Raw genomic sequence first — 12,540 nt, 5'->3', positions numbered from 1 at the left:
TTGAAATGAGCTTGAGCTGCTCATGTATCATAAGCAAAGCGCTCTCCATCCTGCGTAATCCCACTAGATTACACACTCTGCTCTCTTTCACACTCACGGCTTTAACTCACACTAATCAACTCGCTTGTCGGGATGTAAGAATGTGATGATCTTTCAGGATTTGTTGAACTGGTGTTTTTAAATCTCTTTCATCAACACCATAAATGGCTTTCTTTGAGATTATGATTAATTATTAGGTAGATATTATTTTTAGGCATGCTCCTATCGGTCGGCCGGAGATCGGTATCGGCCGATAATCGCATTTAATGACTCAATCGGTACTCATGAACCGATCACAAGTGTTTGTTTATGAGTTTACAAGCAGAGGAAGATGCACATAAAACCTACATTCTGTGTTATACAGTTGAAGTTGTTATTTTTTTCCCCCAGTTTCTTTTTAGTGGAGAGAAGGTTTTTTCAACACATTTCTAAACATAATAGTTTTAATAACTCATTTCTAATAACTGATTTCTTTTATCTTTGCCATGATGACAGTACAAAATATTTGACTAGGTTTTTTTTTTTTTGCTTAAAGTGATATTTAAAGGTTTAACTAGGTTAATTAGGTTTAATAGCCAGGTTAGGGTAAGTAGACAAGTTATTGGATAACGATGGTTTGTTCTGTAGACTATCAGAAAAAAATTATCTTGAAAGGGCTAATAATTTTTACTTTAAAATGGTGTTTAAAAAAATCAAAACTGCTTTTTTTCTAGCCAAAATAAAACAAGTAAGACTTTCTCCAGAAGAAAAAATATTATCAGACATACTGTGAAAATTTCCTTGCTCTGTTAAACATAATTTAGGAAATATTTAAAAAAGAAAAAAAATCAAAGGGGGGCTAATAATTTTGACTTCAACTGTATATTAGGGCTCCAAAATATATAATTTCCACATTGATATCGCAAAGTTTGTGTCCGCAAGGTGTGTGTTCCCATTCACATCGCAGGATTTGCAATGTTGAGTTGAGACTATAGTTGATCAACAGTTTAAATACATTTGAGATTTACAGAGTCTTGCAAAGTAAAACCATAACAAGAGTAACCAAAACTATCATTTACATGAGTTTAAAGGCTTTTCAAGAGAGTTCATAGCGTTTGGGCACAATAATGTACAACATTCATCCAATTTTCTTCAGCTTAGTCTCTTATTTATCAGGGGTCGCCACAGTGGAATGAACCGCTAACTATTCTGTTAAATGTTTTATGCAGCGCATGCCCATTCAACTGCAATCCAGCACTGGGAAACTCACATACACTCTCATATTCACACACATACACATACACTATGGCCAATTTTGTTTATTCAGTTCTATTATACCACAGGAAATCGGAGCACACACGAACATGGTGAGAACATGCAAACTCCACACAGAAATGCCAACTGACCCAACCTGGATTCGAACCAGCGACCTTCTTGCTGTGAAGCGAAAGTGACCGTACCACCATAATGTACATTTGTTACATTAATGAAGAATAATGTTACTGAGTTATTAATACAGTAAAGATTCAGTGTTATTTTACATTATTCAATTTCTGTACCTGGATACTGTTTGAATCTCTAAAGAACCATAAAGCACTGTTTATTTTACTTTTTCTCTCTGTTGTAATTTTTCTTGCTTGCAATTTATTTATTATTTTTTAGACATCATTCCCACCCTATTCTAAATTAATTGATTTTTTTCCCCAAATAGAGCTATTCAAGCCATGTGATGAAGCTGTATTGATATCGCAATATATATTGCAGAAAAACAAAATATCGCAATGTCGGATTTTTACAACATCGTGAAGCCCTATGTAAAATCATTTCAAAATGTCATGTTTTGGATAGTTTATGTTGCCTCATGCTCACCAAGACTACAGTAAATATACGGTAAAACAAGAAATATTCTCTGGATTACGTTGAATTACCATTCAAAAATGTCGAATCAACAAGAACTTTTTAAATGTTTTTGAAAGATTTTATTAACGCTCCTCATTGTATATGGATTAAAAAACACAGTAACTTTGATCTTTTTCTTTTGTTTAATGTAATGATTTATCATCTAATTCATTTTTAGGCATTGCATTTTTAAACATTTCACCAGAAAAGTCTCTACAAAGACAAGATGTGTTCAATTCATACTGTTTGTGCTTTTGAACTAATCACATTCTCTCCTTTTTTTCAGGTGACATCACACAAAAGGGATACGAGAAGAAGAGGGCAAAAGTTTTAGCGCCCTACTTGGCCCAAGCGCAAGGTAAAGACTACAGAAGCATCTAAACCCTCTTCCCTCCATCTTTCCTTCTGCCATATTATCTCTCTCTCCTTGTTTTGCCGAGTCCTCCACTGACTCATATGATAATGTGGTTATGAAACATCTTCTCATGCTGTTCCTCTTGAGGCTGAAGGGGTTCCAGAGTCCCTCTGCTCTGCCCTCTACTGCTCATCCATAGGACTGCAACATGAAAAAACACTTAATTAACTGTCAATCACTGTAATAAGGGAATATAGTATATAATGATGATTGTTGGTCTGAAGTCTTTATTATGATAAAGAGATATAAGTGGAGACTCCTCTTCTCATCTCTTTCCCGTTTCTATCATCTGTCTACTGCATTGATTGAAAGTGTCTGCAAATTTGGGTACTTAAGTGTGGAAGGATATAGCTGCAGCTCTCACATCAGTATATTATCATTTTTGTGACACTGTACAGCAATAATTTCTAATTTTACTGTATTGTGAGGGGTAGGTGTTGGGTTGGGGTAGGGGTAGACTTTAATAAAAAAACATTTTATTGGTAATTTAATAATTAATATAAATAAACTTCCAGAATGAGCTATATCCCTTATAGCAACAACCGCACATTTGGATATTCACACACTATTATTGACTCTGCAGATTTGGCTCCGCCTCCAGCCTATGATGAGCAGTCTCCTGGTCCAAGCTCCGCCTCTGCTCCTGAACCCGGCCCGTCAAACTCGTCGTCCTCCTCTTCTCGTCATCGGCGCACTCGGAGACCACACCGGAGCGGCGGCACTAGAGATGAGCGCTACCGATCAGGTTAGATGACACATTACATGCTTTGTTTATGTGTTCTTAAAGTTTTTGTCTCATGTAAATAAAGTGCTGTGTATTTGCCACAGAATTTTGATATTAGTGCCGCACCATTATTGCCAAAAATTGAAACCAAACATTATTTAAAAACTTTTTTTTTTAGTTACTTAGATTATGGTTGGTGTTTTGTCATTTTTAATGTGCATACATCTCCTGGATGTCTGATTTTTCTCATGGATGGCTGAGCAAAATTCAAAAATCACAGAAAAACATTTATAAGGTTTGTTCTAGGGGTTCATCATTTTAGTAGTGTTGAGGTTTCCCATTTGAAGTGCCTTGATTGGGTATCTATAACATAGATTTGAAGACATTAAAATTAAAAGTGGTACATAAGATTGCGAATAATAATGCATATGTAGGGGGCCAATCACACCGAACACCTTTTTTCTATCTAAGAACCTGAGGCACACCGAAGTGCGCTGCTTTTTTCATATCACTAGGCAATGACTGTAATTTTTTATAATATTATAATATTTAATATTTGTGAATTTTCAACATTTACAAAGATCAAAATAAATAAACAAAGCACACAGGATAGGAAAATAAAGCACACTCTGAGAAAAAGAAAAAAGAAAAAAAAGGGCAGCTATACAGTTGAAGACAGAATTGGCCCCCCTGTTTATTTTTTCCCCAGTCTCTGTTTAATAGACACAAGACAAACAAGAAATGGAAACAGCACATTTCTAATCATAATAGTTTAATAACTCATTTCTAATAACTGATTTATTTTATCTTTGCCATGATGACAGTAAATAATATTTCACTAGATCTTTTTCAAGACACTTCTATACAGCTTATAGTGACATTTAAGGGCTTAACTAGGTTAATTAGGTTAACTAGGCAGGTTAGGATAATGAGGCAAGTCATTGTATAATGATAGTTTGTTCTCTAGACTATCGAAAAAAAATGTGCTTAAAGGGGCTAATAATTTTGACCTTAAAATAAATTTTAAAAAATTAAAAACTGCTTTTTAAATAATAAATAAATAAACATATTCAAGAACAACTCCAACGTGATATTGAAGGGGCTTTTTCTGTTATCCAGTTTTATAAAATACATTTTACTAATTCTATTTTTTATATTCACACTTCAGAAAAACAGCCTGTATAAACACATTCATTGACATTCTCCCTTTGTATGTGTCTTCAGAAGGGGAAAGCCCCGCCCATTAATGACGATTTCTCCCTCATTAGTATAGACAGCCCTGAGTGAGAAGCGGCCATCCACCATTAGAATTTTTGCACCATACATGCTGAAAAAAATGTCAGTAATTAGGAGACATCATAAGTAATGAGTTTTAGGATGTGAAAATTAACACTGTAGTCTCAGAGTACCTTTTTTTGAGACACTTCTTTTGACATTATTGACTTTTTCTGTTTTTTACAGAGATAATTTTAGTCCTGTTTTAAATCTGCCGCTTTATACTGACACATTTATAGCTCTGCCCTCTTTTGAAAAAAGCATCTCGTTTGAATTTAAAGCAACAGTCGCCAAAATGGCACAGTTTAGATCAAAACCTAAAAGTTGCAGTTTCAAAGAGTTATAAAACATTTTTTTTGGGGTATGATGAGCTAAAACTTCACATTCACACTCTAGGGTCGTCAGAGACTTAGTTAACATCTTATAATAATAGGTCCCTTTTAAGCAGACTAGTGTTTTAATGGATTTTGCTGTATGTTTAATGGCTATTTGTGACTGTAGAAAGTTACAAATAAAGTTATAATTTATGTATTGTAGTTATAATGCAGTGTCTGTGTACCTGTTACCGGAAGTAGTCTACTATCTGTACATTACATTAAGGACCAAAACGGAAACAGGATTTGTTTTTAAAATTTTATTGTGTTTATTCTTAAACAATTAAGTGTATTCATTTTTTTTCTGTCAAATAAATACATTTCTGTTTCAGCTGAAACGTTTGGAAGCTAAAATTTTGGTGCATCTCAAAAAAATATACAGGCCTCGTTCTTTCATTGATCGGACAAACAGGGAGTCTCAAATGAATGCTAGAAGCTGCAAGTTTATATGCAGGATTGATCAGACAGACTGCAATGTTTATAAAGTTTAACAGTCCTTTCGTTACTTTGAGAAGTCAGTCTTCATGTTGTTTACTTCTGGTGGTTTTAGCATTTAAAACCAGTACAGAAATAAATAGCACACTTCACCTTAAAAACTGGGTTAATTTGCTTTTTGCTTGAGATTTATGGGCTGCAAGGATTACAGAGTGTCTGCAGATGGTAATATTTGCCTGTTCTCTGACCACATCCTTGTAAGAACTGTTTAGTCATCTGCCATGGCAGTCGTACATGGACAAAATGGTCGCCTTAATGAAATGTGTCACTGTGGATTTCTGCTGCTTTGTGGTAAGAGAACGATGGCAGCTTACTTATTTGGTTGTAGGTTGTTTGTTCGGTTGCTTGCCTCCGATGTGATTCTATATTTTACTGTCCTGCTGTTGTCAGAGCAGTCCTGTGGATTCAGTCAGTTCATTTCACACCCTCATTTATTTTCATGGCCTTATTATAAAAACATCAAAGGGAAAGTTTACCCAAAACTCAACATTCTGTCATCATTTGCTCACACTTGAACACAAAAAAAGATATTTAGAAAAAAGTACAAACTGGTAACCATTGACTTCTATTGAATGTGTTAGTTTTCTTGACTGAGAGTCAATTGTTACCATTTTCCAACATTCTTCAAAATATCTTTTTTTGTGTTTAACATAAAAAGAAACTCATAAAGGTTTAGAAACACTTGAGGGTGACTAAATAGTGAGTACTATTATAGTATAACAGAATAGTGCAGTATTATATATAACAACATTAATAGTGAGTTCTGTTAAATACTATTCCTTTAATAGAACTCTGGCTGGTGACTGCTACTGGTTAAGAAGCTTTTCTTATGATGAAAGGGTACTGATTTTAATGGAGGTGAAGTCAATGTTAATGGGATTCCAGTTAGTCTTCCACTCTAAAGCAAAGCATTTAACCCTGTAGTAACTGCTAACATCTCACTAACTGCAGAGTTCCTAGGATAAAACGATCTGTTTTTTCTTGTTTATTTTTGTCAGATATCCACACGGAGGCAGTTCAGGCAGCGCTGGCCAAGCATAAAGAGGAAAAGATGGCACTGCCAATGCCAACTAAACGTCGCTCCACATATGTGCAATCCCCAATTGACAACTGCACTCCACCAGGTAATATATAGAAGCACCAAATAAACCTTTACACTTGTAATATACTCCACAAATACAGATAAACTTACAGAACTACACCACTAAATCATATGATTAACAGCAATCTTATTTTTATTAAATTTTTAAAATTATTTTGTCATTGTTAATGTACATGTTAATATTTTATTATAAAATTAAAAACATTTTTATTTTATCTTTATTATGTATTCCATATTTTCTATAGAATTAAGTATGCATATATTAATAATAACCAAATTATAGAATTAAGTATGCATATATTAATAATAAACAAATTTATTTCAATTTAATTATTACATTTTATTCATTTATTTAATTATTTAATTAATTTAATGAATAAGAAAATAATAATTTTAATTATTTACTTTATTGTTATATGTTTTTTTTATTTGTTTATATTTGTATGTGTTTATATTTCATGTTTATACATTAACAATTACATTTAAGCCTAACTAAATCTTAAATAGTACATACAATTAAATTAAGAAAATATATAATTTTTAGTATATTAAACTGGTAGCAACAATCATTGGTAACACTTTACAATAAGGTTGTGTTATTTAATATTTGTTATTGTATTTGCTAACATGAACAAACAATGAACGATACATTCATTACAGTATTTGTTTACGTTAGTTAATGAAAATGATGTCACTCATTGTTGGTTTGTTACCTCATGGTGCATTAACTATTGTTAACAAGCATGAATTTGTATTTTAATAAAGCATGACTAAATGTTGAACTATGATTAATAATTTGTATATGCATTGTTCATAATTAGTTCATGTTTGTAAACATTATCTAATGAAACCTTAGTGTAAAATGTGACTCAATCATTACTGATAATGATATCAAACATTAGCTTAATATTTTAGTATTGTGATGACCACATTTAGCATTGCTTGGAGGAAAACTGTGATTGTGTTTCAATAATTTTCCTCCAGTAATAACTAAAAAATTTTGCTCTCTGTCAGACTCGTCCTCTTCGTCTGATGATGAGGCGGTGTCCAGTGAAAGTGCAGGCCCTCAGCAGTCCTCAGACACTTGGATTAACAGCTCTCTGCACGGCTCTTCCACCTCCTCCTCTGCCTCCTCTACGCTCTCACATGGCGAATCTCGACCCACCCAGAACCCTCAGCCTCAGTCCCAGCAGCTGCCACCTCCACCCGCTCCTGCCCACCCGCCACACTCACACTCGCAACCCTCCGCCCTGGCAGAGGCCTTCGCCCAGACACGCATTGGTGAGCCATGCTTGACCCTAACATCTTTATCACTGTATATCATTTTTATGCACATGACTGCTGGGTTTCCAATTATGGGTCACACTTTCAGTTTGGAAGTTCAATTCGATAATACTAAAAGAAATGATTTCTGTGTAAAACATAAGACTGTGTTAACACAAATAATCCATATGCTCAGTGATATTTGGGTGAAAAGTATATTGCACTTTGTGTTTTATTTTTGATTTTGTTCATCCTAGTACCCAGCAGGCACACAACGTCTGCATGACGTCAAATTAAAGTTGTACCCCAACATCGTGGGGACGTTGCATTTTGTTTGGAAATGAAAATCAGGTAGACATCAGAACTAAATGTCAACAATCATTGCTAACATTTTATTGGTAACACTTAAGATTTTGATTGCTATACCTGACGAATAAATGTCAGTATTTGATGTCTTTATGACGTTAATGTAAGATGCTGGGTCAACGTTGGAATTTGGTCACTTTCCAACATAACCCAAAGTCAACCAAATATTAACATAATTTGATGTCGTTATTGGACGTAAAAATTACCTAAGACACAGGCTAGACATTGAATTTTGGTCACCTCAGGTCACAACCTAAATCTGACCTAAAATTAACTTCTTATGACATTGTGTGCCTGCAAGGTAGCCTTTAAAAATTAGATGTATTAACTGTGTGGAGAAAAATGGCACCACATTGCATGCCAAAACAACATGTCAAAAATGCAGGTTTATTTGATGTCAAAACTTTGACGTACATTTGACGTCCACACACTGATGCCCTAATTGCATCCAATAAGAAATGCTTGGTTATTTAAACCCAAATTGGGCCAATTATGGACTAACCCATACTAGGGCTGGGCGATTTGGCCTAAATTTCACCAAAATCTCAGTTAATTGAACATTCTAACTCGATAACGTTTAATGAATGATTAATTAATTATTCTATTTTTTTAAATGAAGGTTGCATTACTTGATTTTAAAATAATTGAAGGAAACACACACTATCTACTATCTATGATTATTTATTGAACATTAGCATTGAACAACTGAAATTAAAACCCACATTGCCTAAAACAGTCAAAATTTTCTTATAAAATTGTAATGTAACAAAATAAATTATTTTCAATGTTTTTCATATTAAGAAAATAAAGTAGTATCTCTTCTAAATAAAATAACTATTGTATATCCTGTAAATAATATAGAACAGTGCATTTCTTGCATCTTCGGTAAACAAATATTTTAATGTAAAGAAAAATTTGAATGTAATGGAATATATGCCCCCTCAAGGCATGTCTGGTGCAGCTTCCAATCATCATCAACGAAGTGCAAAGCTAGGCTCAAGAATGGATCCATCGTCCTACTTGACCAGAGATCATATGTGGCTGTGCCGGACCATATAAATCAGCCTTAATAGAGTGAGGTTACGTAACTTCACACGCGATGGGGAAAGTAATCGGAAAAATCGACCTTGAAAATTTAGATTGATTATAGTTTCTGAATATTGATTTCAATTACTTTTCGATTTATTGCCCAGCCCTAACCAAAACATTGGGTTAAATTTAGACCTATTAATTTGATTAAAATAAAATGATATTAATTACAAATTTTAATTAAAAAATTTAACCCAGCAGTTGGGTTAGTCCATATTACAGCCAGAACTGGGTTGAAAAACCCCAACATTTTTTAGAGTGTAAACACATCAAACATCGATTACAGGACTGTCACGGCCCAGCATTAAACTTCCTTAAACTGTGTTACACCCATAATTTATGCACAGCATCATGGGACATGTGAATACACATTTATTCATTTGTAAAATTTGGTTTCAAGTTTTCCTTTTTAATTATTGCTTAACCAGACATTTTTTGCAAGTGCATTCTTTGCTTAATTCTTTATCTTTTATGTTTTTTTTTCTGCCATATGTTTATTTTCTGTTCATCATTTGTGACTGTCAGTGCGAAGGATAGGAAGAGGTAAAACTGAGTGTTAATAATCTTTCACCTTGCCCTGTGTGTCTAAGATTTGCTGTGATTTATGAATATTATCACATGCCCCAGCATCAATCCTCTGCTCCACCTTTGTGTTTAAAGCATATGAATGATTGGTCCATCCATACAAGCTGAAGAAAAATGACTAAAGCTTTATAGTGATGCGGTTGAGCTTGTAATGTGGTTCAGGACTGATCATCCATACCTTAATCCACATCTGATCCCAGACTGTTTATTTATAGAGTGTGTTTTCCTGCATATAACATATACCCTGAGTGTGTGTAACATGTCAACAGGTGTAGGCAAAAACTGTAGACAGTAGGGGTGTAAAGATGCACACAAAAAATACAGCTTGGTGCAGTCTTAAGCTTGGTAAAGCCTAGTAAAAGTTGGACACCAGAAGCAGTTGAGTGCAGGCCAATACCTAATTTGACATTGATTTTTATACATTGCTAAGTTATGCTAATAGATGCGCAATGGTGATGTCGGCATGGGTACCCTCATAGAAAACAGTTGTAATGGAGGCCAGCTAGCGAAGTGCTTTGCAGGTAAACCTCACTCCTCTGACCTCAAAGATGCTAGAGGCCATTGTCTGTAGCCTCTTGTTAGAGCAACACACTTACATACAAAGAATCACCAGGTTCGAACCCAGTTCAGAATGGGATAGGTGCAGTAAGCATGGTGGGTTACACGTGGGGACTTGTCCGGGATGGGAGTGAGGTTTAGGGGGGTGAGTGTAATGGAGGCCAGCTAAAGTGCTATGCAGTTAAACCTCAATATTCTGACTTCAAATGGTACTCTAATGACAGACGGTAGAGGCCATGGTCTTTAGCCTCCTTGTTATAGCAACCAACTTCCATACAATGAATCGTCGTTTCGATCCCAGCTCAGAATGGGATGGGTAGAGTAAGCATGGTGTGTTACATGTGGGGGCTCGTCCGGGATGGGAATGAGGTTTAGGGGGATGAGTGTAATGGAGGCAAGAGAGCGAAGTCCTATGCAGGTAAACCTCACTGCTCTGACGTTAAAAGGTGCTCTAGCCCTAAAGGCCATGGTCTTTAGTTTTCTTGATGAAGCAACCGACTCCCATAAAAAAAATCGCTGGTTCGATCCCAGCTCAGACCATGCAGTAGGACCGGTGGGTTACACAAAGGTTCGAATTCTAAAAGGCATGCTGTGGCATGGCACTTCATGCTTGATGTATAATGGGCTTTTATTTAGTCCATTTTAGGGAAAAAAAGTGAAATTCTTTATCAAATAGTAGTATATTGAATAGGTTAAAGATCTGTCTTTAATTACACTACTGTGTCAAGAAGGATATTTCTGCAAATGGTATAAATGAAACAGACAGCCCTATTGCAATATTTGAACATTTCATTTTGTTATTTTAGGCTAATATATTAGAAATATTTACAGGAATACTCGTCTATTTAAGTTAATTTAGTAATTTAATAAATCCAGGCATTTATTGCTTGAATATCATAATGAAATGTATGGCATTTTAAATAGAATAATTAGTTTTTTATTAAAAGCAACAAAGCAAAAAACGTCTTGTCCTCATTGGGGATGATGTTTGCTAGTCAAATTTCATCCACACATCAGCTGAAGACATCAGCTGTCTTCCATTGACCTTGAGATTAAAATGAACAAGCTTGCAAAAAGACGTTTTAGACAAATCTCTACTCACACAGTGGTTTAAACCTCAATGTATTTGTTTTGATCTCATGTATACCCACATTTGTTTAAAATGCAGACTCATGGTCATGCGAAAATATCCCCAAATTGTTTGTGCATAGAAAGTTCACACATACAATTAATGTCGCATGGTTATTCCATTTTCTTTTGGACTTATACAGTTGTTCGTTGCACACAATCAATAGTGTGTTTGACAGCAAAGTTGAGAAATATTATTGAAGAAACCATTGAACCAATGAACCATTATTTCAGTCTTGAGTGCCACATGATCCTTCTGAAATCAGTGTAATATCCTGATTTAGTGTTAAATAAACATTTCATATCATTCAGTTTAAAACAGTTGTGCTGCTTAATACTTTTGTAGAAAAATTTAATATTTTATCATCTTGGAAAAAGATGAAACTTTGAAGAATATCATTTATATTTTAAGTCTTTTCTATAGGTTGTACTGAATCTTTTGCCTAATAAACAAACAACTCTTAGAGACTAAGGCTACCTAAATCTTAAATGAGAGTCAATTATACCATTTAGATGACATTAAACCGATTTTTTTTGTTGAACAAGCTGGCGTAAAGCGGTCATGAACCAATTATACATCCAAAAACATCATTTGTAAGTAATAGACTATTCCTGTCCTGTTTGGATCTCATCATCTAAACACACAGTATGAATAGTCATGCCAGATTGTAGGCTCAGAAGTAAAATGCCTACTGGTATTATGATGTCGTCAAGGGAATTTTGATTTGACAGTTCATGACCCCTTTAAAGATTTGATGATGGGATTCGAGTGATTAATCTGTGTTCTTTTGGAGCAGATCCAGTTGGAGGAGTCGGGCCTCCTGAAGTGCCATCACAAGCCCAGGCCAGAGGCTCTCGTGTGGATCTGCCGGCCAATGCTGTGGTGCGAGGCATGAGTCGAGGACAGAGCCGCTCCAGCATGATGGAGACAGCAGACGGTACTGAGAGAGAGTGTGTGTGTGTGTTAACTGGTTTTAGACAAACTGGCTTAATGACGTTGGTATGACCGAGGTATCACAAAGTTGAGGTGGTTTATGTGGACAGGTCCTGTGAAGACCTTTGAATTATGCACTTTTTGTGGATGTTTGATGATTTCTAAACTGAAAAATGAAGAGAGAGTGGGACATAGTGTAGCTCCTCCCCTTTAAAAAAAAACAGCCTATAGTGTTTTTGTTTTATCACCACTCTGCCAGTGAGAGTGGTTGAGCTCAATCACATCAAATGTAGAGTCTTAAAGGGGAGGGGCATG

At 35.1% G+C, this 12,540-nt stretch overlaps 1 protein-coding gene across 7 annotated transcripts in view; it reads left to right on the top strand.

Annotated features, from left to right (window-relative positions):
• The window catches only part of dip2bb (DIP2 acetate--CoA ligase B (putative)b), a 74,861-nt gene that overhangs the window by 20,793 nt on the left and 41,528 nt on the right, over positions 1–12,540 (top strand). For 4 of the 7 annotated variants that reach the window (XM_087257707.1, XM_087257704.1, XM_087257705.1 and 1 more), the window contains exons 2-7: positions 2,204–2,275; positions 2,916–3,077; positions 6,199–6,324; positions 7,317–7,583; positions 9,546–9,563; positions 12,089–12,229. In XM_087257707.1, coding sequence (XP_087113833.1) covers positions 2,204–2,275; positions 2,916–3,077; positions 6,199–6,324; positions 7,317–7,583; positions 9,546–9,563; positions 12,089–12,229 — 786 coding nt within the window. The remainder of the gene's footprint in view (positions 1–2,203; positions 2,276–2,915; positions 3,078–6,198; positions 6,325–7,316; positions 7,584–9,545; positions 9,564–12,088; positions 12,230–12,540) is intronic. The other 3 variants (XM_087257708.1, XM_087257706.1, XM_087257703.1) reach the window with 1 other exon arrangement.

The sequence above is a fragment of the Danio rerio genome, chromosome 6 (genome assembly GCF_052040795.2).
Source record: "Danio rerio strain M-AB ecotype USA chromosome 6, GRCz13ab, whole genome shotgun sequence".
Taxonomy (NCBI): domain Eukaryota; kingdom Metazoa; phylum Chordata; class Actinopteri; order Cypriniformes; family Danionidae; genus Danio; species Danio rerio.
This window is presented reverse-complemented; position numbering and strand designations above follow the sequence as displayed.